Source organism: Cololabis saira, chromosome 22 (genome assembly GCF_033807715.1).
Source record: "Cololabis saira isolate AMF1-May2022 chromosome 22, fColSai1.1, whole genome shotgun sequence".
Classification (NCBI taxonomy): Eukaryota; Metazoa; Chordata; class Actinopteri; order Beloniformes; family Belonidae; genus Cololabis; species Cololabis saira.
This window is the reverse complement of record NC_084608.1, coordinates 20,626,370-20,653,246: the sequence shown is the minus strand read 5'-3', so window position 1 is coordinate 20,653,246 and position 26,877 is coordinate 20,626,370. Positions and strand designations below refer to the sequence as shown.

Here is a 26,877-nt window from a genome sequence, read left to right as displayed (position 1 = left end):
ATATAAAAAAGTATATGTCAAAAATTTGATTACAACACAGTACACCACATTAAATTAGCCTAATATAAAAGAATCAAGCGATAAGACAATAAATCTGACACCGCCCCCCCCCGGAGTGACATAGATTAAAACAAAGCACAATCAATTTAAAACACACGTACTTCCTCACTCGACTAAAACTTTATAAATGCTGAATCTCACCTTGACCCGAGATGTCATTAAGAACCACAGCCGGCCAGGTGACTCATAAAACCAAAGCTAATGTACTGGAACAGTCCGAAAAACGGCCCGTTGGAGACGTTAAAATATACAGGTCCTTATAAATGATAGCGCTAAAAACCCTGACCACATCAGCTAAATGGATTATAAATCTAGGAGATTTCCATAATGTATGCCTCTTAAACACACATGAATGCATAAATCACAGCTATTTTCTAAACACAGGTTAATTGCACAACTTCAAACATTGTCTGTTTTTTATGCAAAATAATCCACTTAGCATTACTCCGGTGGCCGGTGGTCGTTTCAGACCATATGTGCCGCATGGCCCCTTGAAACCTATCAATAACACTTGTGCCGGGAAGAGGCAGCAATAACTATATGCAAAAAACTTGTAGCCTTATTTTTTCAAAGCCACTTACTTTATTTATGAGTGTTTATTGCCAGAAATTGTGCCAAAATGACTAGGGTTGGAAAGAATTAATTATTATGGCCCAGGCCTTTTAATATAAGTGAGTGCAGTGGCAAAGCAATTAAAGTAGATCGCGGCGCCATCAGGTGGAATAAATGCCAACAGCATAGCAGGTGCATTCTGTTAGCTGCCAAATAAATTTCTTAATTTACAACATTAAGAATCAATAAAATTATAACGCCTTTCAAATGCATCTCTATCAATCAGAGGTGCAACCTTCACACAACTCTTAACCGAGATCAGTGAAAGGAGACTGAGCAGAAGGCTGATGTTAAGGGAGGAAGGAGGATCAAAGCTCCCTCACCTTCAAGGTAAACAAATGCTTAAGACGCTTGAAGATTTTCTACTAATGAGACAAACAGCCTAAAGAGAAAATCTCTGCCGGGTCATATCACGTCATTATGAAAATAACTTTTTAATTTTGAAGCTGAAGCCACAAAAGCAAAGTAACCTCTTCTCGTGTTTTCTCATTTGTGGCTTAAATCTTTCAGCTTGTCAGCAAGGTGGACAAGTGAGGAAGAAGGATGATGACTGGCCTCTATTCTGATGCTCAATCCCATTTCAGTGAGTACCCTAGACAAGCCACTCCTGCCTGTAATACATCACCTCCACAACAATGGCACGCCTCGGACATTAATTAAGAATATTAATCTCCTGTGTCCTTTGAGCTGAAATGTGCAACGTGCACACTGCAGCAGTGGTGATGCAATCCCAATCCATATAAACTCCTGCCTTTTATCCAGGCAATAACAGCTCTAAACAAATATCAATACACCTCCCAAATGGCCACTCAAGTGTCCATTTTTATGGAGAAAGAGGAAGTTAAGATAGAGTTAATTGAAAGTCAAATTCAAATTAATTTCCCTCGGCCTAATTGCTTAAATCATTAACTATGGAGAGCACAGTGCCACAGAAGCAAGAATTGCAGCTGCTGATTGATCATTTCTCACTTGCACTGAATACAGAGTAGAAGAAGTGCAAACATAGGTCAAAAAAGGAGGAGGAGTTATCGTACTCTGATAAGTGGACTGAAATGTCCAGGGCTGAGCAGGAGAAAAGCCTAGATGTTTCTGACTGTAAAACAGATCAAAATGCTATTACCACATGCTTTGAACGCTTATTTATGTCCTGTTTTTGTGGGCCTGCTGATTTAGTGCCAGCTAAATGCAATTGCTACACAAACAAGAGGTAGGAATCATCGGCTAATGGAAGTCCTAATTGAGAGGCGACTGCTTGTCATGAGGTAATTCTTCTCTGGGATGAGACGATACTCCCCTCATTGAAAAGGGCATCTTGATAAACAATCACCATCACATGCATTAAGGAAGATTTAGAAACATTAGGCTCTAATAAATAGCACCAGTGGAGAGGTAAAAGGCTAGACAAACAATGCTGTCAGAATATGCGCACAGCTAATTAGTAAGAGCACGCATTACTCTCAGATGCAAGTTGCAATTCCAACCTTAAAATCTTTTTAACAAATGAAAAAGTTCTCCAGCAAGTAACAAAACTTGCTTGTAAATAAAGAAAAGGTTTTTTTGGTCTATATTTAAATCTCTGATGTTTATATGAAGACACTGATGTTCATTACTTTAAATAGATTCAACTTCAAAGCTCACCTTTCCAAGAATCCTGCCCAGAAAGTAGTAGTGTCTGGTGAAAGAGTCTCCCACCAGCATCTCTGCAGTCGGGCTGGGATACAGCAAACCCTCATTGGTCGTCTTGAAGAAGCCCTGGTTGGGGTTAAAGCCCGACTTGAGGAGCTCGTTTAGGAACTCGCGAAATATGCCACCACCATCGATGCCTGCCTCGTCCAGACCATGAGCGTTCAACAGATGGACCCGAATCCTTTTCTTTAGGTCCGGTTCTAACATAAAAACAAAAGGAAGAATTGATAATGGCACAACAAGAAGGAGAAATACTCAAAAATTCACTAATACTCACCATTGCAATATACTGAATTTACTTATCTTCACAAATGGAGTGAAGTAATTCACCTTTTCTTATTTTTGCAACAAATATTTTCCAGCAAAGCACTTTCTTGACCCGCAGAATATTCTAATCAAATTCTAACAGAGGTCATTTATCAAGGCAGCTATAACTTATAGACACATAAATGATATAGATCATGTCTTCAGCCCAGGTCTCCTACTACTCTTTTTAATCAGATTGCCCCCAGTGAAGTACCCTTTCAAATTCAAACACAAAAGAGGTGACTTAAAATAATTGATTCTGCTTTTATGCGGTCCATTATAATAATCGGAACCACAATTATGCTTTACTGAAATTCAATACTCTGCACAAGGAGAGAGTTAACCTTCATCTTTAATGCAAACTGGAAACTTGATCCTCAATATTGAGATTTTATGGTGCATAACAAGAGTTTCAGTAACAGTGTCCACATTTACTATGCCACGCTTTGTGTTTGTCATCATGACATAAACACATGAGCGACAACACCCCATCTCGTTTTCTGCAGAACATGATGTAATGTGCACCGCTTCATGAGATGAAAACACCCAATAACACACACAAAACTGTGCTTTTATTGAAATTGCAGTGATGCAAGTCGTACCGTTTTCCGGAGAAAGCTTATCGTAGGCGTCTTCATATATGTAGTTGCGTCTGATGGTGACATTGATGCCATCAGGGAAGGGCCCGTCTCCCTGCACATCTCGTTTGTCAGCATAGATTAACCTCTGAAAGATCTAAAGGGTAAATGCAAGTCCAGTGACAGAGTCAGTTACAAATCCTTTAACTCGGACAGTATCTTCTGTGATATGTACCGTCTATAAAACAAAATTGGATTATTATATTTCATGGTAGTTTACAGAAGGAAACAGGGAATGAGGTCCACAAATGTGTCATCAACAGAGTTACTGTAACGATGTAGCATACCAGCATACACCTTCAGCACCAATAAAGACATGAAACTACAAAGAATGTTCATAATGGAATAAATAAATATATATATATATATATATATATATATATATATATATATATATATATATATATATATATATATATTCTAGATATAGCACATACATTTGGTTTAAAGTTGCATATGAGACGGCAGTGCTGTACCTTTACTCGCTCCTCAAAGGGGACAACAAAGGGCAGCTCTGTGAGTATGGCCAGATTTCTCTCTTCAGACACGGACAGCTGTGGAGGCTCCAAACCAACTGCAGGAAGAGACACGATGCATAAACATTGTACTATTTGCTTACTTGAGGCATTGAGACATGATGGGATGCTTTCAATATATGATATTACTAAAGTTATGCTCTAAAAAGATATCACCAAATATAATTATTAAAGCTTTAACTAAAATTTTGTGAATTAAGTTTTTACACAACTATAGCCTAAATTCAAAAATGAAGTTATTTCAAGAAGCGCCAACCAAATTATAGTAGTAGTAAAAGTAGAGCGTAATGTCCCATTTGCACAGATTAAATTATCCGATGAGCCACGGTAATTTGTAATAATCACAGAGGATGTCTGTGAATTTAATCCCGTCTGAATGTGCCATGTGATTTGTAAAGTAAAAATTCCACCTCAAATTACCTACCCTGTTTAAGCAAATACTGAGATCACCAGATAATGTTAATCCTGTCTGAACGCACATCAGTAATTCAGTGACGTACGAGCTGGAATCTCTTTTCTTTTTTTTTATTCTCTAGTTGACTTTTCTGCCTCGTAATTTTGTCTATTTCAGTACAGTGTGGTATCATATTACAACTTCAGCCTCTTTACACCCCTTATAGAGTAATTCCAGATCAGCAGAAGGACGATGAGATGAAACGTGTGGCTGCATCACGTAGTAAGAAACTTTTTATCTTTCATCAAGCTCATAGCCTCTCTGACAGCGCAAGACCTTTAGGGCTTCAGCACCAGACCCCGTAAACGTTTACTGATAAGTTTACTGTTACCATGGCAACTTGAAACAAACTGATACGCCATTTTCCGATTTTTGTCACTTGTCAAAATTTGACATGTCGTCACTGAAATCTAACTCAAATTTCTGACCAGATGCTTTTAACACAATGTTCAAATTTAGTATTAAATAAAAGGTTTAATAAAATGCAAGTCCTCAACATCATCTGGGATCAATGTCTGTAAATTATGGTAACACACAGACTACATTTATCCAGTGTGAGTGCGCTGAACTAAATACAGATATCGGAGTGTAATTTTAGAAATACTGCCGGTCTGGAGGTCATTTTAATCCAGTGCAAATAGTACATGAGGTAAATATTCCTATAGACAATCTTTGATTTCTACATGTTCTAAACCGGCCGTTAATCACGTTATGCACATGTTTTGTGAGATTAAAAAAAATTCAAAGCTGTTTCGTGTCCTCAGAGTAAAGAACTCAACTCACTAGAGTGGACTTGGGGTTTAGTAATTTGCAGGACTTTTACATGCAGAAAAAGATGAAGGGAGAACCCCAGAAAGCAAATTATATACTCTTTTTGAAATAATAATAGTAGTAAAATATAGCGTACTATGGTATAGATACATTTGAAAATGTGAACGTGAGTTAGGACGACACAAAAACGACATTTGGAGAAAATACATTTTTAATTGATCAAAATATCCTTAAAAGGTATAGTCAGTAATGTTGGAGAGCTAGCAAGATTTGAAAGTGGCACCTCCTCTAAGCTCCACCCCCTCCTCCCCCTCCCGTCAGCGCTCCGTCCAAAGCCACGCCCCCACAAACTTTGGGGAACGCGCATTTGCAGGTGTCGAGTTTTCCAGGACATTTTGGACAGCACATTTTCAACAAAACTACCCCATGTCTCATTCACCTGTAAGCGAGGCCGGTTTTAGGGGGGGCAGGGGTGGGCTGTGCCCACCCAAACGTGCATCCTGCCCACCCAATCAAAGTTATGGGGATACTTTATTTTTTTATAATTTTATTTTTTTATAAATATAAAAAAATATCACAGAATATCTGTACCGTTTCTGATTGGGTGGGCACTGCGCATCATTTTTAGACACAACAATGAACGCATACCGCAAAAGTTGTGTCTCGGCGGAGGGACCCGACGTCCCAGCAAAATGAGCACAACAGAGAAGTTCAGAACAGCAGACAGAGCACACACTGAAGGCTTATTTAAGGTTCCGCATTACACCAACGCAGAATGGTGCGCGTCGCCGTGTACCCTACGCCGTAGGCTACGCCGTACCCTACGGCTCTGTTGCCACGGCTACCCTATGGCGTAGCCGTGGCAACAGAGCCTGCACGGCAGCGCAGCGCAGCGCAGCGCAGCGCAGCGCAGCGCAGTGCCACCCGCACCGCCAACCGCACTGGCGCTCTCCGCCCTCGCCGGGATGGAGACGCTGTGGGCGGGACTTAAAATGAAGGCATCTGATTGGTTCTTGCCCCTCTGCCAATCCTCTGGTCCTCTGACCAATCCGTGCCACTCGGTGCGCAAAAAAACGATTAGTCAGAGTTTTTACAGGATTAAAGCTGTCAGAGTGGTCAGATTTTTTTCTTTCCTTTTTCTGAACACATTATTCACTGGCTACTCTCAGGATGGAAGGACCATTTCACCCAGTATAACAATAAATGTTTTTGAATATGATTACAGACTACCGTATTTTCGCGACCATAAGGCGCAACTTTTTTTTTTTTTTTTTTTTTTTAAATGTGCCGGGCGCCTTAAGAAACGGTGCGCCGTGTCTATTACCTGAATTACGGTAATGTAAGGCCGGCCACCATGAGAACGGTAAAGGGAGAAGGGGGCGGGTGAAGCTGAATGAGACCATCCACTGAGCTGTTTAATGCGAAACAGATGATGAAGACTTTTAAGGATTTGCTTGATGTGTAAAGTGAAATAAAATACAATCAAACTAAGTTTTGCTCCGCTCTATTTAAATAAGCACACTTGTGTGTGAGTGTTCTGCAGCGCGCGTGTGTTTTGCATGTCGGGAACCGATCGCACCTGCCGTGGGGTTGCGGGTCCGATCGCCGCTTTCCCCGGGGCAGATCCGGCTGAAATGCCGGTGCTCTTTCCCCGGGAGCCCCTGCTACCAGTCCATGTGGGCTGCTCCGGTCCCGGTCGGTCGGAACCGCTCACTTTCCCCGGTTAAAGCAGCGGCTGGCGGCTTTGGGAACCAGGAAGTCGGCTGCAGCAGCGCGCATCACCGCGCTGCTGCAGCCGACTTCCTGGTTCCCAAAGCGGTCCAATCGACCTGGTTCCCGGCCGCTTTAAGAGCAGAGATTTCTGGGGTCTGTCTCAGGTCAGATCAGTTTCCCCCTCCGAGATTTGCAGCCAAATCTGTCGGTTACAAACCCGGTACCGGATCCCGACATGCGCGGGTGTGTATTCGCGGCGCGACACACACTTACTGGTTTATGTGGCGCTGGCCTGGCGCAGCTGATGGACAGAAACCTATGGTGATTTTTAAAAGAAAAACTTTGCATAAGACGTTTCCAGCCGGAGTCATTATAAGGGTGAATGAAAAGAGGGGGCTGGATGAAGGGATGATGATCAAGAAGCTGAGACAGGTCTGGAAATTCGGACTGGCGCAGCTGAATTAACGGAGCTCCTGTCGCATACAACCCGGTACCGGCTCCCCGACAGCGCGTGTGTGTGAGCGGGTCCAGCGCGCTGGTCCCGGGACGCGGGACCCGGGACCGCCGCGGGACCAGCGCGGGGGGGGGCGGACCGGGACCCGGGACCCGGGACCCGGTCCAGCGCGAGGGAGCAGACGGGGAGCGGGACCCGGGACCGCCGCGGTCGGGATTTTTAAAAGAAAAGCGTTGCCTAAACAGACTTTTCCAGCCTGAGTGAAATGAAGGGCTGGATGGATGAGGAGATGATCAGTGGCTGAGACAGGTTTGTGCAGCAACCCGGTGGTTTTTTGAAATTCTTTAATGCAGAAACAGAATATGAACCTTTGAAGGGTTTGATTGATGTGAAAAGTGAAATAAAATATCAAACTAAGTTTTGCTTCTGCTGTATTTTTAGCGCGTGTGTGTTTTGCAACGCGTGTGTGTGCAGCTCCGTCTCCGTAGACGGCGCCTTTTGGGTCGGTGCGCCGTATGTGTGTTTAAAAACCAAAAATGACACACAAAACTGAGGGTGCGCCTTTCCACACAGTGCGCCATATGGTCGCGAAAATACGGTATGCCTTTAAAAAGGTACTACATTATGCTTCTTCTGTCTTTTTAAGATTCAGTTTTGAGGCTGCCTAGCTGTCATTTTAAACAGTGCCTGGTTGATTATGCAGTACATAAAAGTTTTAGAGAGAAGGCATACCAGGTACTTCCTCCACTATTTTCTCTTCATGTTGCAGAACTTAACTCAATGTTCAGATCAACCCAGCCCGTGCATCTATCAGCTGGGGTCAACCCAAACCCCCCATATGTTTTCTGTCTCAAAGAGAGACAAAGATTAGGGTCCATTACTACTACCAGGGGGGTAAATGTTTAGTAGGAGTCAAACCTTCCCACATCAGCTGTCCTCTGTATGTGTTAACACTCATCTTACATCATTGTTCCTCACCATTTAGCAAAGTGATTAAGCCTCTGTTCACTATTTACAGACCAAACATTAAAAGACATATCCATCCCAAGTCCTTTTAATAACACCCTTTTAATTAAGTATTCTGTGAGCTGCCCATTCACTTGCTTAAACTAATCCATTAAGCTGATGTTTATTTTGCATTAAACTCAGGATTCAGACCATTTAGCCGACAAAAAATAAAAATGTCACAACAGCTGAACTGGTCTTCAACCCCCTCCGTCCAACCGTAGCTCAATTATTCTGCTCAATTAGTCAACCTGATCTGCATTTCCCCATTAGGTTTCCATCTTTGAGGAGAAATGTGGCCTCAGAGTGGTCAATACGTGTCTCATTCATCAGCCTTGGACCTGTGCATTTAAGGAAATGAGAAAAGGCCAAACACATGGACCAGATGTGGCTGACTTCATCAGGTACTTTCACACTAATTGAATTTATCCCATCCAGCCTTGAAGCGGGGTTACGGAGATCATACACACATAATTATCAGCTTGTTTTCGCACCATACGGTGCACCGTGACAGAGTGTCGCCCTCTAAGCTTCTAATTGAGTCTATAAAGAGAAGATGTAGCTCTGTGAATAAATGAATATTGATTAATTAAAAATAGAATTGAATGGCTCTCTCTTTATCTGAGGACTGTTCAGACTGTAACTAAACTTTCCTCCTTCCCAAAATACCGAGAACAGTTCTAACTTTTCTCGTGGGATATCAATATCAATGCACAGCTACACAGAATGTGGAAAGCAAACACAGAGAAGGTGACTTTGGACAGCAATTACAGTGATTTCTTAGGCTATGTGTCAAGCTGGCACAAGAGCAATACGAGTCTAAATTTCCATCCATTGCCAAATGCCAATGGAGTAAGTCTGTGGTGTAGATGAAATACAGCACTGTGGATAAGAGGCTTGCTGTGCAGTTGTTTTTGCTACTGACATAAACGCAATAGTCCATTTTAAGATGGCGCTAACAGGCCAGTGTTGCTATAAGGATGGAATAACCGTGAATTCTTCTAAATGATACAAATGTACTTGACAATAACCAACTAGTGGTCTGTATTGGGACTTGAGGCACCACAGTGACGGCAGCTTCAGAACATAACTTTCCAAATGAGAGCCCATGGGGATGCGAGTCATTTCTGAATTTGAGCCTGAGAAATGAAGACAGGTGTTTTGAAGGTTACAGCTGGACCTCACAGACCAATGCAATGATAGGTCACTAACAGTAAAAACAGAGGGCAGAATGAGAATGAAATGTTTGATTTCACCCTTTTAGTTACATGTTACATGCTCTTATCCTTATATTGATGTGGATTCAAAAGAAAGAAAATTAATGTTTTTGTTTTTATTACTGGTTTATCTTTTATCACTTGTTTATTCATTTTCATGAGTAGCACGTGACTTACTTGTCTAACATTAGATATATTGCTTTTAACTGTGGTGTCCTGCACGCACTATGCTTGGGTGTCAGTAAATGTAAATATATAAAAGCTGATATTTCTAGGCCTGTGTTGAAAAAATCGATTTTCCGATTCTAAATCGATTCTCATATTAATTCCTAAAAATTGATTCTTATGTCTAAAGATCGATTTAAAAAAAAAGAAAAATTTGTATTTATTTATTTTTTCCCATCATTTTCGCCAGGTGAACTTTAATCCCAGTAGTCGGACACACAGTTTGTCATGACACTTCTGAAAAATGCCAGGTGCTTCATGGCAATATGTGTGCGTGGTGACAGAATAAATTAGATAAGCTAAAATGATTTGTTTACTGCATGAACTGTTGCAATTTCTTTCTTTTTTTCACTTTAAATGGATATTGAAAGGCCTGTTTGAGTTATTTATTTCTTAGTTATTCCACAATAATTATTGTGAAATTATTATTTCACTAGTTATTTTACAGTCATATAATTCAGGCAACAGCTCAAAAAACATTTTAAATAACACTAAGCCAAATCAATATCGAATCGAATCATGATAATCGATTCTGAATATTAAGAATTGGAATCGATTCTTGACATTTGAATCGATACCCAGCCCTAGATATTTCAGTGCCTTTCTTTACCACAGCTACATTTTGTTGACATCAACGGCAACATGTTTATTAGATGATTCAAATCACTTCATGTTGCTCACTGTGATTATTGTTATAAGATCTGTAGCCTGGATGAATCCCATCTTAAATGTGCTTTTACTTCATGTCACATACACATTGTTGGGTCCTAAACAAATAAATAAAACATTTTCAAAAAGCTGCATACCATTGTTTGTTTTGATTATGGCGTATGTCTGTCATAGCATTATCTATTTCAATTATGCTGGATCACAACTTTTTCCCCCTCTAAAGTTGCATTCATGTTTTGCTAAGACCTTGTATTGGCGATGACAAAATTGAACTGCTGTTTAGTCAAGTCCACCACAGCCCAAAATAAAAAATGTCCTTCAATTCTGGCCCTCAGGACCCGCTGTCCTGCATGTTTCAGACATTTCTCTGCTCCAACGCACCTGATTCAAATGACTGCATCAACATCATCTTGTTGCCAAGGTGTTAACAGGAAAACAACTAAAACGTGTACGGCAGTGGGAGCTGAGGACCAGTTTTGAAGGACAAAGTTCTAAATGGAGCCAATCATTTTGTGAAAATATCATCTCACTGTCCGCAAACCAATCAACCTCAATTTTAGCTCAATTCATTCTTGAATTGTCATTTTGTGATATGTCCCTGCCTTCCTGCAAGGGGAAAACAAAAAACAAAACAAAAAAAACATAATGTTACAGTACCATCAAGTGTTGACTGAAGAGGTCCAATACGGCCCATCCTCCGTGTTCTCCAGGCATGTCTCGCCGATGGGACGTACAGCTGAGTGACCTGGAGAGAAGAAAAAGGTAGGTAATGATGAACCAGAAGAGCACGACAGCTGCTTTCATTTTGATGTCTTGATGCAAGATATCTGCTTTAGGAATCCAAAGCTCTAAACGGTCAAGCCTTGTACTCTAAACATGTTGCATTGTGGGTGTCTTGGTTGGGGTATAGAGTTTTTGTTTGGGGATGATAAATACAAGATCAACTGAAATGTGCACATAGAAATCAGGCATTAGACCATAGCTGGTTATATGTAGGTTTAAATTCACAAATTCTTACAAGAAAGTAAAAAGATGTGATGACAATTAAGCACCTTATCAGCTCGAATGTTGACCTCCTGAGAAAGCCAGTGACCTGCTGGACAAAAGGGTCGTCTGATGTCACGAGCTTTCACCATCTTCACCAAGTTGGTTATGACCTGAGTTGTAGATCAAAACCATAAAGGCAAACACACATACACAACTGACATTAATATCTTCAACTCTGGCAATTGTATCCCAACTTAATTCACATAAAGCACAATTAGATTACATTTGATGGTAGAAATCAGAGAGAATAAAATAAAGTTTTCATTCATGTATAGGCTGTTGAGTAGGATGAGACTGCTTTCCCTTAGAGGAGGGCGGGGGAGCAATTTGAGAATTTAGCCATTAGTGCACCATTTATGGGGAGTATAAAAGAAAAACGACCTGCACCATCCCTCGGCTTCCAGCCCTGTTAATTGCTGGTGAGGTCTGCTGACATCAGCCATCGGACAGGGAAACAAAAGCTCACAGTTCAATCCTGCAAGTAGCACCGCGCCTCTCATCTGGGTTGCAGGCCAGGCTCACCATTACAATGATATTTCACTTTAATGTAAAGTGACTTTATAATCTTCAATAATTTTATTCTCTCTGACTCTGGATGCTGTAAAAACTGTCCAATTCTTTGGTCCCAAGAACATTTGAAAGCACTGAAACAGCTCCAGATTTCAGCCACTAGCAACATTTAAAAGGCAGGAGTCAAATAATAGATGCACAGAAGAGACTGACTTGTAAATATACAAGAATTTATTGTAATTAAATGCATACAACTACTGTTAAAAGGAAGAGCCTGCGTACAGTCTAACTGTGGGGTCTGTGGGTTTTGTTTTATCGTTTCAAAGACTGGACTTAAAAGTGGAGTTAGATTTTTTGGAATGATGCGCAGCTCATCACATGTGACACAGATGTGTCGATACATCAATGTACAATTGAACACGATCGAAATTACCTTAGTTGCATTACTGGTGCTTTACTAATGAATACAAATTTTCACTTGCAAAACAACCAAATTACTTTTACATTTTGAAACGCTTCATTGAACTTGGTGTCTGTTTAAAAAGACTGCAGGTTTATTTTTTTTCCCCTCTCAAAGCAATCCTTCATTCTGTAGTCTTCAACATATTTCCTTTGAAGTTTTATATATATATATATATATATATATATATATATATATATATATATACATACATACATATATATATATATATATATATACATATACACGCACACATACATACATATATTTCTGAAACTGGTTTACTTTTTCTTTATTAATTTGTAATGCAAACAAGACGGAAAAAAGCATGTAAGTGGCACAGTTAAGTTGATTTATGTGGCCCTCCTAAATCTTCTACTGGTGCATTTAAACATTCTAGGAGCAAAGGTGCTCCTTGTCATAAAGGCACATATACTACAACGACACAAAAAAAGGCAAAAAGCAAAATAATCTTTGAGATACTATCAATGAGAAGATTTTTTTTGTCAGTTTCTCTGACAAATATTTCTGCAGTCATCATCTGAATAGAAGAGACTCTTATGTTGCCATGGCAACTTAATGTCATACTTCTCTGAGTAATCCCACGTGTGTCATTCATGCGATCCGTCTGTCATCATAGTTACTGTCAGTCCATTTCCATATAATACCCAAGGTTGACTATTTCAATTCAAATGCTCTTTGCTAAGGTGTGTCATTTTCATAGAGTGATAATCAATCCTGGCCAATCATCAGGACGCAACTGGAGTCCTCAATAATGGCAAGTGCAAAATGCTGTAAAAGGTGCATGGAGATGGGTGTGGAGCAGACCTACCCCTTGACTCTGGGAATGAATAAGCATTCCTTAATTAGCCCATCGGGTTAAGTGCAAACCTTAATGGGCCTTTCCCAAACTCCAGTGTGACATCGTTCTCCAAACATGGCCAAGAAGAAAGTTCCATTAGCAATATTAATACAAGCTTAGTTGATCATTTTCATTCAATTAACTTCTTTCAATTAAATAGATAGCTCGACAATGGAGGTGATAAAAGATGGGAGGGATGGCTGATGACACGAACCAAACATTAGCGTGTTAGGGGTCAGTGGCGTTAAACCGACTGTAAATCCCACCATTCAATTTGGAAAATGCATTTCCCTTGCTCCCCACTTCTTTAATGGGTCGTTTTAGCTGACAAGAGGCCTTTGAGAAGATCTTTTATGAAAAATTCACAATGTGCTCTTCACGTATTTGCCACCCTTTACAGAACGCCAGTGTTCATTTTTGAAAGAATGCCTTTAACCGACAAGATGAATGCAGCTTAAATGCTATTTTAGTGGCAGGAAATGCAAGAGGATAAATGAAAGGAACATGTCAAATGAGAGGGGAATTAGGCAAATACTGTTTATGCTTCATTTGCCCAGAGTAAATAACTAAAAGGCTACCTCTGTAGCGCCCGAGCTTGTCTTTGCCCGCTCATGCACACATGCTGGACTTCCACTAACACAGATGATAAATCATTAAACCACTCTGCCTCAACACACAGAGGGACTACACAACAATTAGTCCTAATGTTAATGTGTCACAGATCATGGATTACACCCTAAAGCATAAATAGTAGAGTAAAACACTGAGTATCTAGTAAGGAAATTAGTCAAATATATTTGCTTGTGTTCACTAGAAGCAGCACATCTCCTGAAACTTCAGTATGGAGCTGCTGCATAAACAGTCATTCTGTAGATTCATTTTGACATTTTCTCTTATATGGGCTCTCATATTTGTTCTACATGCAAAAAGAGAATATTGGTGCTAGGAAACAAACACAAATTAAATGTTGCACTTTGTCTATTTCCATTCTACTCTTGTTTAATTATAGCTTAATAACAATTCAAGTAATGTACATCCAGTCATGCTGCTTTCAGACTCAAAAATCATGTCTTTTGCAAATTAGCCACATACCAGGAGAAAGTGCAATTAGTAAGACAGACCTTTAAATACAATAATTTAAAGGTATCTTCATCATTCTCAGCCAGCCTTGTCCTGTAAGCTCTCCTTGACGTTTCTGATCCCATATTCAAAAAAAGCTGCAGGACCTGCATCCATGCGGACTATTGTCCCATATGAAACTGTACATTATCAAATATGTCCGCCTTTCCGGCCCACTGCTGCTTCAACAATGATGAATGCAGATATAATTACTTTATTTTCAAGTGATTTCATCATGTTTATCAGTTTTGATTTTCTTAAAATTTTATTGAGGGGAAACATTTAATTTCTCAATAGTGTCTCATGATTGAAAAACGTAGTCCTGTTAAGAATTAAGCTTTATTTTGTTTTATTTTGAAGTGTGTGTTTGAAGTTGCCAACGGCTTCCTATTTTTTTAATAATGTTTTTTTTTTAATATATAGTAAAAAAAAAAAAAATGTTTTTTTTGTTTGTTTTTTTTTTAAATATCAATATTTCCTTTCAGTCACACTTAAATTTGTGCATTGCCCCGGTTAAGAAAAAACAAACAAACACTGGGCTACCTAGGCAGCGCAATTCATAAAAAAAAAAAATAATACGCATAATTTACAACAACGTACTGCAACGTTCTGCAAATACTATCCATCTCACCTTGAAGAGCTGCACCCAGCGCTTCTGCTCAGCCTGGATGCGCTGCTGGATCACACTGTTAGTCTTGACACCCACACTGAGGAAAGCAGCCATGTATTCCTCTCGGTGTTCTGTTTTGGTCTCAGGGTAGGCCAGCTTGATGATTCCTAGACACGCATCTCTTAAACAGCGAGACAAAGTCACCAGCTCTGACAGCGTGAAGGGCATCATGGACGATTGCACCTGTCCTGTTGAGAAGGAGAACGTGTTCACCGTCTCCAAATTGAGCTTTACATTTATTTTATGGGCAATAACAACTTTGCAAGGAGCAACAAATAAGGGACATTGGAGGTAAGAGCTGAATAACTTCAACAATTGATTGATTTAAATTGATTGATAAGACCATTACCTTCCAATTCGTGCCCAAAAAACTCGCTGTCATGCACGGAGATTAGAGAGTGGCTAAAGAGCGAGCTGAAGAGATAGAAAAGAGGAATGATGCGGTTCGAGTCCTCAAATGTCATGGGAGACCCTCGTGAGATCAGCTGTAGCAGCGGCACCATGGAACTAAGAAACAAACAGAAACAAGAAACTAAGTACAAGTAATATACTTATATAAGCAGAAATACAACAGACAACCCAAGACTACATAAACATCAGATCAGATCATAACATAACATACAAAGATACAAACACAAATGATGTGTAAGTAGCTCACCCTGTGATCATTTTAGTTGTCATGGAAGTTATCAGGTGCCATAGGTGCCTCAGGAAACGTGCATTAAAAGCTAAACTGTACAGAAGCCTGCAGACAACAAAGAAGCAGAGACACATATAAAACAAACATCTATTTTTGATAAAGTATACAGCTCTCATCCATAAGAAACCGGACATGTGTTGGAGTCATTTCAAATGACAGTCAATGTGAGAATCAAAATAAATCGCTCCCCACTAAACCGCAATATTGAGATTGTGAGCTTCACCCTGTTTACAAGAGGACAAGAAAAGAGGGGGGAAATAAATGACACTGTTAACCAACATTTCCTTCATAGGATTTTCTTGGCCTTTCTCTCCTTTTATACTTTGTGAGGGCCAAAAGAAGAGATTAAATGAGCCATTAAGCTTTATTTAGGCAAGGTAGCTTCCATTAGTAAACTAGTTGCTGGCGAGGGTGCCCAGTGCAGGTCATAAACAGCCCTCTGGCTTCCTGCTGGAGCCCAATTTAACTTAATGGCCAAGGGGAGGAAGACAATGGAGGACAGAGGAGGAGGGGCCGCCTGGTCTTTGCTGTGACCCCGAAGCGCTAGCATGCTTCCACACTCTCAGTGAATGACGTGATAACACTGAGAAGGGCCCACATACTTTCCTAAAGGCGCTCTACACTCAGCAGCTCTGGCACCCGAGTGTGAAGGTTCTCTTTGTTCAAGTGTATGTGTGTTTGTGTGTGTATACTCTTAAAGTGTAAGGCTTTTCACACCAAGGGTAGGTACAGGTGACAATAATGTGGTAAGCAAGCTAAAAAGCAAAATAAAGTGCCCCTGCATATAATAGGCCCTTGTGGAGGAATAGCTGTGCCAGTTATAAGGATGCTTGACTTTAGTAGGGCAGCTACATTTATTCACATTGGGAAAGGTGTAAAGTTCAAAGAAAAGAGCTGGGAAAAAAAAATAAAAGAAAGAAGGTTGAGTGAGAAAAGGTAAGTTCTATATTTGCTTCATATTCTCATCCCACTGCATACATTCAAATTCCGGTCCCGATGTCCAATATGGCAAAATAGTGAAAAATCCCAGAATGGAAATGAACATTAGGGAAAGCTGCCAGACAGACCTCAATAAGGCTTGAAAAATGGTTTGTAGAGAGCACAGACCATCTGTCTGTGCAACAAGGCTCAAGAGAGAAGCACCGAGTAGTGCTGTGGACTCATAACAAGTCATGTGGGTGTTTGATTGAAATGAGAAACAAAGCACTAAATGCCAGCTGCAATGCTGATTTACAGCCCGAGAGAACCCGAACCCCCATTTCAATCATGGAATGAACCACTAATAAACAAAGTCAAGACATCAAAAGGGCTCCATGTATGTGTGTATGTGAGAGAAAGAAAAGAGGCTTGATGAATAATGTTTGGATCATTTCATTTTGCTGTGATGAAAGAATCTTAGCAGAACAAAAAAGAAAAAAGAAAGAAACAGCAGCCGCTCTCGGGTCAGATTGGATAGCATGAAGCCGGAGCAACTTTCCACCTCGGTGCAAATTAGTTTTGCTGACTTCTTATTTAACATCATTATTTCATGACAACACAAAATTAACAGCAACCATTCAAAGTAAATGAAGATCACTTTCATCAGAATGACCTTGTTAGCAGCAGAGTGTTATACTGGTTGAAAACAAACGATCAGAGTGAAAGTAAACCAAATATTGTCTCCAATAGATTTAACTACTATAAAAGCAGACAATCTATAATAGAGAATTAGAAAAATAAATTAAAAATGTTTTTTTTCTTCTCAGTTGACTGGATTTTTAATTTATCCAATGGAAAAACACCAGGCAAAGCACGGTTTCATAAGCCATTTTACATATTTATTAAAAAGGCAGTGCGCTGGTCACACGACTGGCCAGCCTTTCCTTTTTCTTGCTGTAAGAGCAGTAAATCAAGGGCAGGATGCAATTTGCTCTCCTTAGCCTCTTGTAAAGCTATCCAGTCCACTCGTGCAGTGATTAATCTTTCTCAGTGAGCTAATTATTTTGTACAGATATCCAATAATGATAGAAGACGAAGGACAGGATTTACGATAAAAGTGGAGAAGAGGGGGAAGCCATCAAAGAGGGATAAGAGGGTAGAAGCTGAAACTGTTGAAATTCTGCTCTACCATTTCCAAATAGCAGTGTTTAATTAGTAGCTGATGACCCGACTGCAGTTGCACATATTCATTTACCTGAATATGCATTGCTTAGTTTTAAAAAGATGGTAAAATAAAGTTGTTAACTGAATATGACATACATGTATCCAATCCTCCTGAGCTACAGGCTCCACTGGTAATTAACTGGAGCAGGTTAACTATCCATGAAGCTCAGTCTAGATCACCTCTTGATCAGTGATGCACCATCCTGCCCTCCCCACCCACACCATTTCTGACATCCTAGACCTAATGCAATCAACCTAAGAAGGGGTAATTGCCTTCATCCAGAACTGACAGCTTTCCTGACATCCGTGCTTCCTCTGCCGGTTGTAAATGCCAGTGGATGCAGCCACTGATAACTGCCTGTCTCACTTCACTGTTATTTACATTACTGCTTACAGCGCAGAAAGACATAAAGCACGGTTCTTCTCTCTGCTGGCTGTGTGTATAAATAAGGTCTTGGGAGGAATAGTTGACGCGATGTGTAAAATCCCATGACATAAAAATAAATTCAAATTCATTATGTTTTGAATCAGACACACCCATTTAAATACGACACCTGTGTTTTCGTACCTGACTTTTGGCACCATGAGACGATGTTGCACCATGAGTGTGTGACAAATGGAAGCCATCATGGTGAAAACCTCCTCACTGGCTGAATCCCTCCACACCAGGTTCAGCAGGGCGTTGGTCTGTTGCTTGGTGTCCAGCTTGTGGACACATTCTTCTGTTATCAGCTGCACAGAAATCCGTCTGTCATCCTAACAGAGATGCAAGCAGATGTTTTTTGAAGGACTGGAATGAGCAAATATGAAAGTTCATTATTGAATTCAGTTAATCATGTTTCATTTCAAACTTGCATCAATTGATGATGAACATTTTATTGCCCAGTGGTGGACTGACTTAACAGGTAAAAAAGATTACTGGGTAACAATTTAGGTACCAATTTCCTAATAAATTAAAGTAACATTGGGGAGTTAAAACAAAGTGAGGCCTAATAGTAGGTGGTAAGGAATGTCAAGTTTTGTTAGGGACCTTAGTTAGTTTGTAGTAATATGGGAATTATTGTCCATGTAACTCTGGGGACAACAGACTTCATCATCAAAACAAAATTATTGTTGTAACCTTTCAACAAGACTCAAAAAAGTCAATCCAATTAAGTGATAATAGGGGTAGGGCCCCTACAGATAAACCAAGATCATTTTAACTCTGTATGTGTATAAAAAGTGTCAAAAAATGAATTATTTGTACTGGTATCGCCAACCAGTGTCTGTAATCTTGTTATACGTCTGTACATGTTGACTACTCTCAATAGACTCCAAAAGAGGAGGTTATGACCTCTGCTTCCAAAAAACTGGATCAATACTTGTATATCAATGACAAAATAGGCAAGTTTTGAAAGCAGAGGCCTCCTCCTTGTCCGTCCACTGACATTTGTAATCCACTTGTATGGACTTATGAGAACACCATACACTATATATACACTACACTGCCTTTACTTTGATTGTGTGATCTTTTAAGCCACACAGGACAGTATATTCTATGGTGCATGTATTTGTGCTTTCATGGAAATAGATTTGAGTCTGGGTTAACATTCATTTTTCTGTTTCATAAAATGGTTACTTTCTTACAAACACTACTAAGTGTGTGTGCCACCACAGATCTAAAACCTTGGTTGGCAGTGATGAGATTGTGATTAAACTTATTTTCTATATTTATGTTGCATATATAGTTCCAATAATCCAAACTGGTCCGTATTGGTTGGTTCTGTCTTTCACTCTTTTTTTATTTGACAATATCAGCAGCAAGGTGGTAATATTAGGTTTTGTGGTGCCCAGTAAGTAACAATGTTCATGATAAAGCTACTTTACAACCTGTCACATCTGACAGAAGCTAAACCTACCATAAACATAATGTAGAAGACACTAGTGAAAGACAGCTTAGTGTGGAAGAGACTGGCACTGATTACATTGTTAACTTAGACCCTGTTGTTTAGATCAATAAATTTGATAAAACATGCTGAGAATTTATTACATTCTGACACTACCCATGACAATGTGTGGTTATGTATGTCACTGAGAAATCAGTGTTTATAAAGCAGTTATAAAACTGTTATAACTATAAGCATAAAAATCCTTGGATGCAGCAAATTACACCTCGTGTATTCACAAGAGATAAAAGCGTTTGACACATAATCATTTTTGCATTTTGAGACCTGAAGTACAGGAAAAACTTTGAGTGCCTTTGAGGCTTGCAGAACCCCAGTACTTCCTTTTACTGGCATGGACCCACAAACGTCTTGGCAAAGGCTTGTGATTTCCAAATAATGTTGAATTATTTCCATTTCTTTTTTTGGTGATTAGTACAGTTAACTCCCTTGTCATCTCCGTTTAGTGGCTCAGCTCTGCCAAACACGATGGGAATGAGCAATGATTTTTGACCCTAGTTTCAGATGGACCTCTGTGAAGATGCTGGATAGAAATCCTTCTACTGGTAACATTAATTTAAGCACAATGGGCAAGCATTGCAACAGGGTGCTTAAGGGTTATACAAATATAACTAAAATGGAATGAGACTTGGGTCACGGGGGACAGCCTACTGAGTACCGGTAATTTTTGGTACAAGTATGCACTGGAGTCCAGATAAGCTACAGGAAAAATGTTATTGGCATTTGCACTGGTTTTACATTATTAAACAGAAAAATGACTTTTTACTTTAACCACCCTCAAATGATAATGTGGAAAGTATGAACATATGGCACACATGTGCGTCTTGTCACATGTAAAAAAATGCAACATATGACAAGTGCAGTGGCATGCAAAGAATGCAACACAAGAAGATTTCTAAACACCTGCAAATCAGAAACAGTATTGGCCTGAAGCAATGCAAAAGCCATTATGTCTTAATCTCAGCCTCCTAGCTCTGACTCGCTTGGCTCGATCTCCTCAGGTGAAGGTATAGCACTCGTTATAAAAGAGACCTTTAGTTATAAACTGACAACATTGTGTTGCTTTTAATTTCTACCATTAAAAATGATTAATAACCCTACAGGAAACGCCAGCCACCACTACACTTGAAGCCACCCAAGAGCAGAAAATTCTTTATTGCCAAGCAAGGGAAGGTGATGCAGAAAAAAACGCTATAAATTAACTGAGCATTCACCAAATTCATGGGGAAAGTTCTACCTTTCCCTTCAGAAAAATGTACTTGGTTTAGGTGCAGCGGGGAATACCCTGCAATGATTTTATTGTCCTTATACTAAATGTTGGAGCAGATATAGGCTTAGGGGACACTATTACTTTCCTCTTTCTGTGTACAGGACACTGCGACTTGCACATTAACTAACATTGGTTTTATTAAATAAAAACCAACTGAAAATATTTTTGTGCTGCCCAAAGACTAAAGAGAGGTGCAAGAATTCTCAATTTTGTTTTGCATTGCTCTGCCCTTAGTAGATCAATGCCCATAATGGCTGTACCTGCATGGGTAATGGGTGGACGTTAGCATCATCGTCATCTTCGGAGTCACTAGTAACTTCAGGCCTGCTGCTGCTCTCTGACACTGGCAGCAGTGGCAGCAGTGTTTGCAGAGCTCGGAGGTAAAGCAGCAGACCCTCCTCCGTGAGTGATCCTGCCAAAACACAAACATTTACAGTACACATTACCCTGCCTTCCTCTCTGTAAATCAGTCACATTAAAACATGAAGAGATATATATCGGAAACAGGAATGAGGCAGGACAAATAATGGGCTAATGTGCGCAACTTTCAACTCTACTCCAGTCCTTACCTAAGCAGTTCTCCCCCGCAGAGAGGACAAAGTACAGCAGCCACGGTGCCTGGCTATGAGCTGATGATGAAGAGCCAACCGTGCCCTGGAGAGAGCTCAGGAAGGCCTCAAATGGGAATAAGAGATGGCGGTCCGAGAGTGCCGGGATAAAGAAGTGAAAGATCTGCTCGGTAAATGGCGCAGAGATGAACTCCCCAGTAAAGGCTGAAAACACAAACTGCCTGCAAGAAAACAAATAAATTAGCTAGTGATGCAGCGTGTGAAAAGGTTAGCATGCACAAACAAAACAAAATCAAAAAGATGTTCTTACAGAAAGTCACTAACAATGGGGGGTTGTTTTAAGATTATCTCGCTTTTTGTGGTGAATGTGTTCTCCAATATTGTCTTTCCTAACAGGGCTGCTTTGTGTTCCCCGGTCACACACATCTGGTGGGCCAAGTCAGATAATTACCTGTTAGAATCAATGTGTACACAAGTTTCTCTCACTCCCGCCTTGCTTTTCTTCAAAGAAGAAAAGAGCTCCTCACTACTAAAAATGTTCCAAACTGAGGGCAAACAGCTCAAAACTTTGCAGCGGGCAGGCATGTCGAGGGGGACTTTTACAACTTGTTGTAAATCTGTCTGTGAAACAATTACTCCTTAACCACTGACCAGAGGGGACAAAAGAAAGAGCTACAGTTTGTCTCAGTGAAATTGATGATTTTGAAAGAATTCACTGGAGACAAAGACCATCAGTTCATGCTATTGTTGACCTATCTTCAGTACTCTTTACTGTAGATACTGGGGGGTCTGCAAACTTGAATAGTTTATAAGAATAGATCTTCTACAAATCATACAAACCTATGCTATGCTAAATGGATCTATATTTTATACAGATGTTAATTTTCGAACACACCTTCTCATGCAAAATACACAGCAGAGAATTCAATTAGTCAGTTATATAATTTGTTGGGTCTACTAACATTTACCTCCAAGTAAGCGAAAATTGGAGGCAATGTTTATTTCTGGTGAGAAATGAATGTACACGTTTAAGAAATCCATCTTTTGACAGTGTTGAAAACAAATGAGCATTACACTCTCTTCCCGTACCTTGCGCCTGTTGTGCATGAGGAGTAAGTAAAGTGCAGAGGTTTGAGGATGTGCTCCAACAATGTGCTTGCCAGAGGGATAGAGGGAGATCCACTGTACTCCAGACTGGAGGGGAGCCTGTGATTTACGAGAGTATACAGCGACCTGTAGTAACCTGATAGGAGGACACAGAACAAAATAAAGACCTAAGACAAATTTCTAGATATCAATGTATTTACAGCATAAATGAAAAGCGGTGCATGTTTCTTTAATTTGTGCAGAACTGGTGTTAAAAAGGTGCCTTGCATTGATGAGAATAATTTTTAACTGGACTACTAAAGAAAAGCAAAATATGTGAAAAGGGCATAGCCTGAACAAAGCGCTGTGTCCGTCACAGCAGGAAGTGTCCTCGTACAGATTAAAGTCCTCAAGCACTTCAGATGAACTGATACTAACACACAGTCAACAGCTTTGTAGATTTCATATTCTTCGACAGATTGCCTTCATAAAGCTACATTTGTAGTTGAGCTGCTATAAACTACAGAAAAAGTCATTCTTATTATCAACAGCCTCTGTAATGATGGTTCTATGCATCATCCCTGCACAGACAGCACAATAGATTATCAGAGCAACAACAACTGTATATACCGGTAATAAAATCCTGGATTTTTTTTTGAATATTTTTATCCCAATTTTTTTCCTTTTATCACCCAGTGCTCCTACCTAAGTCAGTCTTGGGCATTGCTCACCCTCTACCAACCCCAGGAGGGCCCTACACTGAGCTCAAGTCTCCTCCTTTACTTGAGGAGTGAGCAGGCCCTAAAATAAAATCCTGGAATTAATCCAAACATGAATATATTAAGAATAAGCCAAAGACAACTACTGTTGACTTACCTTTCTGTACCATATAGTGCAAAATCTGCTCGAGTAATGACGCTACATATTCAGCATCTGGAATAACAGGAAGATAGGTTCTCTCTGAAGAAAATATTTCTAACATGCGCATGGGAACTGCAACGTTTAAACTATCATCTGTGCAGTTTTGCAGAAGTCTGGAAAAAGAGAAAGATAAAGAAAAAAGGGAAACTCATGTCAACTTCAGTTTCTTCAAATATCCAACCACTTTTTTGAGTAAAACATTTATCTGATTGTTAGCAAGTCTGCAAATGCTTTACCTGCAGCAGAAGCCTAAAATCCTCTTGATTTGAAAAATACAGGTTTGCTTCTGCGGGCTGACCAACAGTTTCACAAACTGGCGGTTGTGTTTCACCAGATTCTGGCATAGCCATATCTTTGTAAACACAGAGACACAAATTAATTTAGAATAGACGCTTACTTTTGACACATACACCCCTAATTATAACAGCATCTTACTAAAAAGCATCAACATAATTATGTATTCTCACCAATCTATGTGCATCTATATTCTGTCTGTAGAAAAATATGAGTTGTCTTGATAAGAGGCAGAGACCAGCACTATCGAGAACATGTTGAGCTCCCCCTCCCTGTGTCTGGCTGACCCACTCATCAAACTGGGCCCTCTGAATACCATACTGGAGGAGAGAAAACAATTGCAAGTTACACAGAAAAGAATTCAAGCTTGTTAGAACAGCATCATTTTAAAATACTAACATTAAGAGTGCAAAAGCAAATGCAACAGCTTGACATCTACAGAAAGTATTCAATGCATTTGTGTGAATGAATGACTCAAGAACACCTGGTCACAAGCAAACATCCCCACAAAGCCAATGTAAACCTAGTGGTGGCCACATATGTCCTATGACCTTTACTGGGCAACAACATACTCATAGTAATAAATGCTTGTATGGACACATGTTAAAAAAAAAAAAAAAGAAAACAGTAGGCCTGTTGAATGAAAATATATAAAAGGCAGCAGAACTAGTCGATGTCAGATCTTTACTGTGATCATAAATGTGGAATGCAACTAACAGTCTTATTGTGGCGGCAAACACACCTGTCGTTTCAAGTCCAGGTAGCCACGTACGTAGGACTGAATGATGATGGCATTCTTCAATCGCTTTCTTTCATCCTAAACAACAGAAAAGGAGGAGTTGTACTTGTTTTTTAGTTTTAATTAATGAATTATAACATCAAAGATTTCAAATGTAAGGTAAACCCATACTTAATTCTTTTGGGACCCCATAGTAAAGCTAACAGATTAACCAATTTTAATTTCACAGTTATAGAAGCTGGACAGCCACCTTCATTTTTTTTATCTTGGATACAAAGAATTAGTTTGGTTCCACTGGATTCAATTTTGACTTCCAGGGGGCTGTACCTATGGATGCAGAGGACACTGCCTCTGGATGCCAGAAGAAACCAGAGTAACAAACAATCTAATGCGGAGTGACAATCAGACTACGGTAGTATGAACAGAAGACATCCAAAATGATGTGTTTTGGAGTAGGAACAACTGTGAATGATCAATTTGTTGATCCAAGGTGTTATTAGCAATTCTGTATCCAACTTGGTGCTTTTGAATAGTGGCGATGTTGCCCTGCCCTGCTGTGACTGGTTATGTGTATTCTGTATAGGTTAAAATGTTTCTGAATGGAAGAGGTACCAGGTCCACTTAACATGAGAGACTTTTTGCTAAGTGAATGGGTTTTGCTGGTGTGCAGCCTGTAACCATAACTGCACAACTGTGTGCAAGGCAAGGCAAGTTTATTTGTGTAGCACAATTCAACACAAGGTAATTCAAAGTGCTTTACATCAACATTAAAAGCGGCAAGACACAATTAAACAGCAAATAACAAATAAAATGAAATAAAATGATAAAATTCATAGTGGAAAGTGAAAGTGCAATTAAAATAACTAAAATACTAACTGTACATAGCTAAACAACTGTCATCAGTGTGAAGTCAACAAAATCATTGATGACATTGTTGAGTGTGTATTATGAAGACAATGTTTCATTCATTTAGTATCATTGTATTGTCATTGCTGGTAAATCGTTCTAAATTTTTAAAAACAATTTTTTCATTTTGTTTTTAAGAGGAACATCACCAATAGTTATTTCATACTGACAAAATCAAATGCATGAGCAGTGACTTACCTCTCTTTTTTGTCTTTCTTCTTGAGTACGGTGCAACAAAGATGCTTTCTCTTCCTGAAAAAAAAAAAGCAACTCAGAAGCTGAAGCCTTTAAAGAATAGCATTCTTTATAACTTTAAACTGAATATAAGAGTACCTGTAACAACTTTGGCTGCTATCTTTTGTATTAATTTTCCTCCATAACTAAGTGACACTTACCTTTTTGCTCGCTCCTCCCAGTGACACCTTGGGTCTTCTTCTAAAATCTCCCTCAAAGCTGAACATTGTTAGATTATTCCCATTGACTGATTCAGAAGTTTGCGCCAATTTCTGAAAGAAAACAAAACAATATTGGACTATAAATCTGACTTTACAGCGAAATCAGTGAGGAAATGAAACAATAATAATGTGAGCAGCCTCTACAGACACAGCTATCACAAGGGACAACCATTACAAATACACGCCTTATACTGTGGGGACATTAAAGCAGATTAAAGTGTAAACTGCTGGACAGCCACACAGAGATAACTTTAGTAAGTTATCCCACTAAAAACCTCATTTCTACTATAACAATAGTCTGCTAGCTGGGTAACTCAGCTAGCTCATGACTCAGCAGCTGACAGGCTTCACAAGGCTCGTTTATTATGATATTCAGTACTAAGCATCGACAGATAAGTTCAAATAAAATATGTTTATTGATGACACTTTGTAATATGGACTGATATACGAATATGCGGTATGATTTTGTTCACATTGGCGCCGCAGCTAACGAGGCACCGGCTAGTTAGCTGCATTCAGGCTAACTCTACGCTACACGCCTCTTATTCAACACCCTTTAACTCAAATACGCATACGAGCAGCATAACTCAACGGACTACACATTGTTTACCTTTCACTTTTGTATTAATGAGTGAAACAGAAGACGAAACTCTGAAAAGGCTGTTCAGATAAATCCAGACGTCTCAGTCTTTTCCAACTGAAAATCAACACAACATAGTTAACTTAACTACTTCCGCTTCCGGCGAATCCCAGGCAGCTGATTGGACAGGAGCAACGTCAATCACAATGTATCCCCGCCCATAACTGGAGCCATTCAGAAGGTTCCTGATTTACTCAA

General features: G+C 39.7%; 1 protein-coding gene across 1 annotated transcript in view; it reads right to left on the bottom strand.

Annotated features, from left to right (window-relative positions):
- Window positions 1-26,774, bottom strand: part of ube3c (ubiquitin protein ligase E3C) — a 33,023-nt gene extending 6,249 nt beyond the window's left edge. The window contains exons 1-19 of the mRNA XM_061713614.1: window positions 26,650-26,774; window positions 25,980-26,090; window positions 25,783-25,836; window positions 24,682-24,756; window positions 24,113-24,259; window positions 23,882-23,997; window positions 23,601-23,758; window positions 22,728-22,881; window positions 21,639-21,859; window positions 21,330-21,481; window positions 18,425-18,612; window positions 15,673-15,759; window positions 15,364-15,521; window positions 14,976-15,202; window positions 11,399-11,503; window positions 11,004-11,091; window positions 3,779-3,876; window positions 3,267-3,399; window positions 2,311-2,558 (exon numbers count right to left, since the gene is read on the bottom strand). Of these exons, the coding sequence (XP_061569598.1) occupies window positions 2,311-2,558; window positions 3,267-3,399; window positions 3,779-3,876; window positions 11,004-11,091; window positions 11,399-11,503; window positions 14,976-15,202; window positions 15,364-15,521; window positions 15,673-15,759; window positions 18,425-18,612; window positions 21,330-21,481; window positions 21,639-21,859; window positions 22,728-22,881; window positions 23,601-23,758; window positions 23,882-23,997; window positions 24,113-24,259; window positions 24,682-24,756; window positions 25,783-25,836; window positions 25,980-26,045 (2,475 nt within the window). The 5' untranslated portion in view covers window positions 26,046-26,090; window positions 26,650-26,774. The remainder of the gene's footprint in view (window positions 1-2,310; window positions 2,559-3,266; window positions 3,400-3,778; window positions 3,877-11,003; window positions 11,092-11,398; window positions 11,504-14,975; window positions 15,203-15,363; window positions 15,522-15,672; window positions 15,760-18,424; window positions 18,613-21,329; window positions 21,482-21,638; window positions 21,860-22,727; window positions 22,882-23,600; window positions 23,759-23,881; window positions 23,998-24,112; window positions 24,260-24,681; window positions 24,757-25,782; window positions 25,837-25,979; window positions 26,091-26,649) is intronic.
- Window positions 26,775-26,877: the final 103 nt, after the last annotated feature.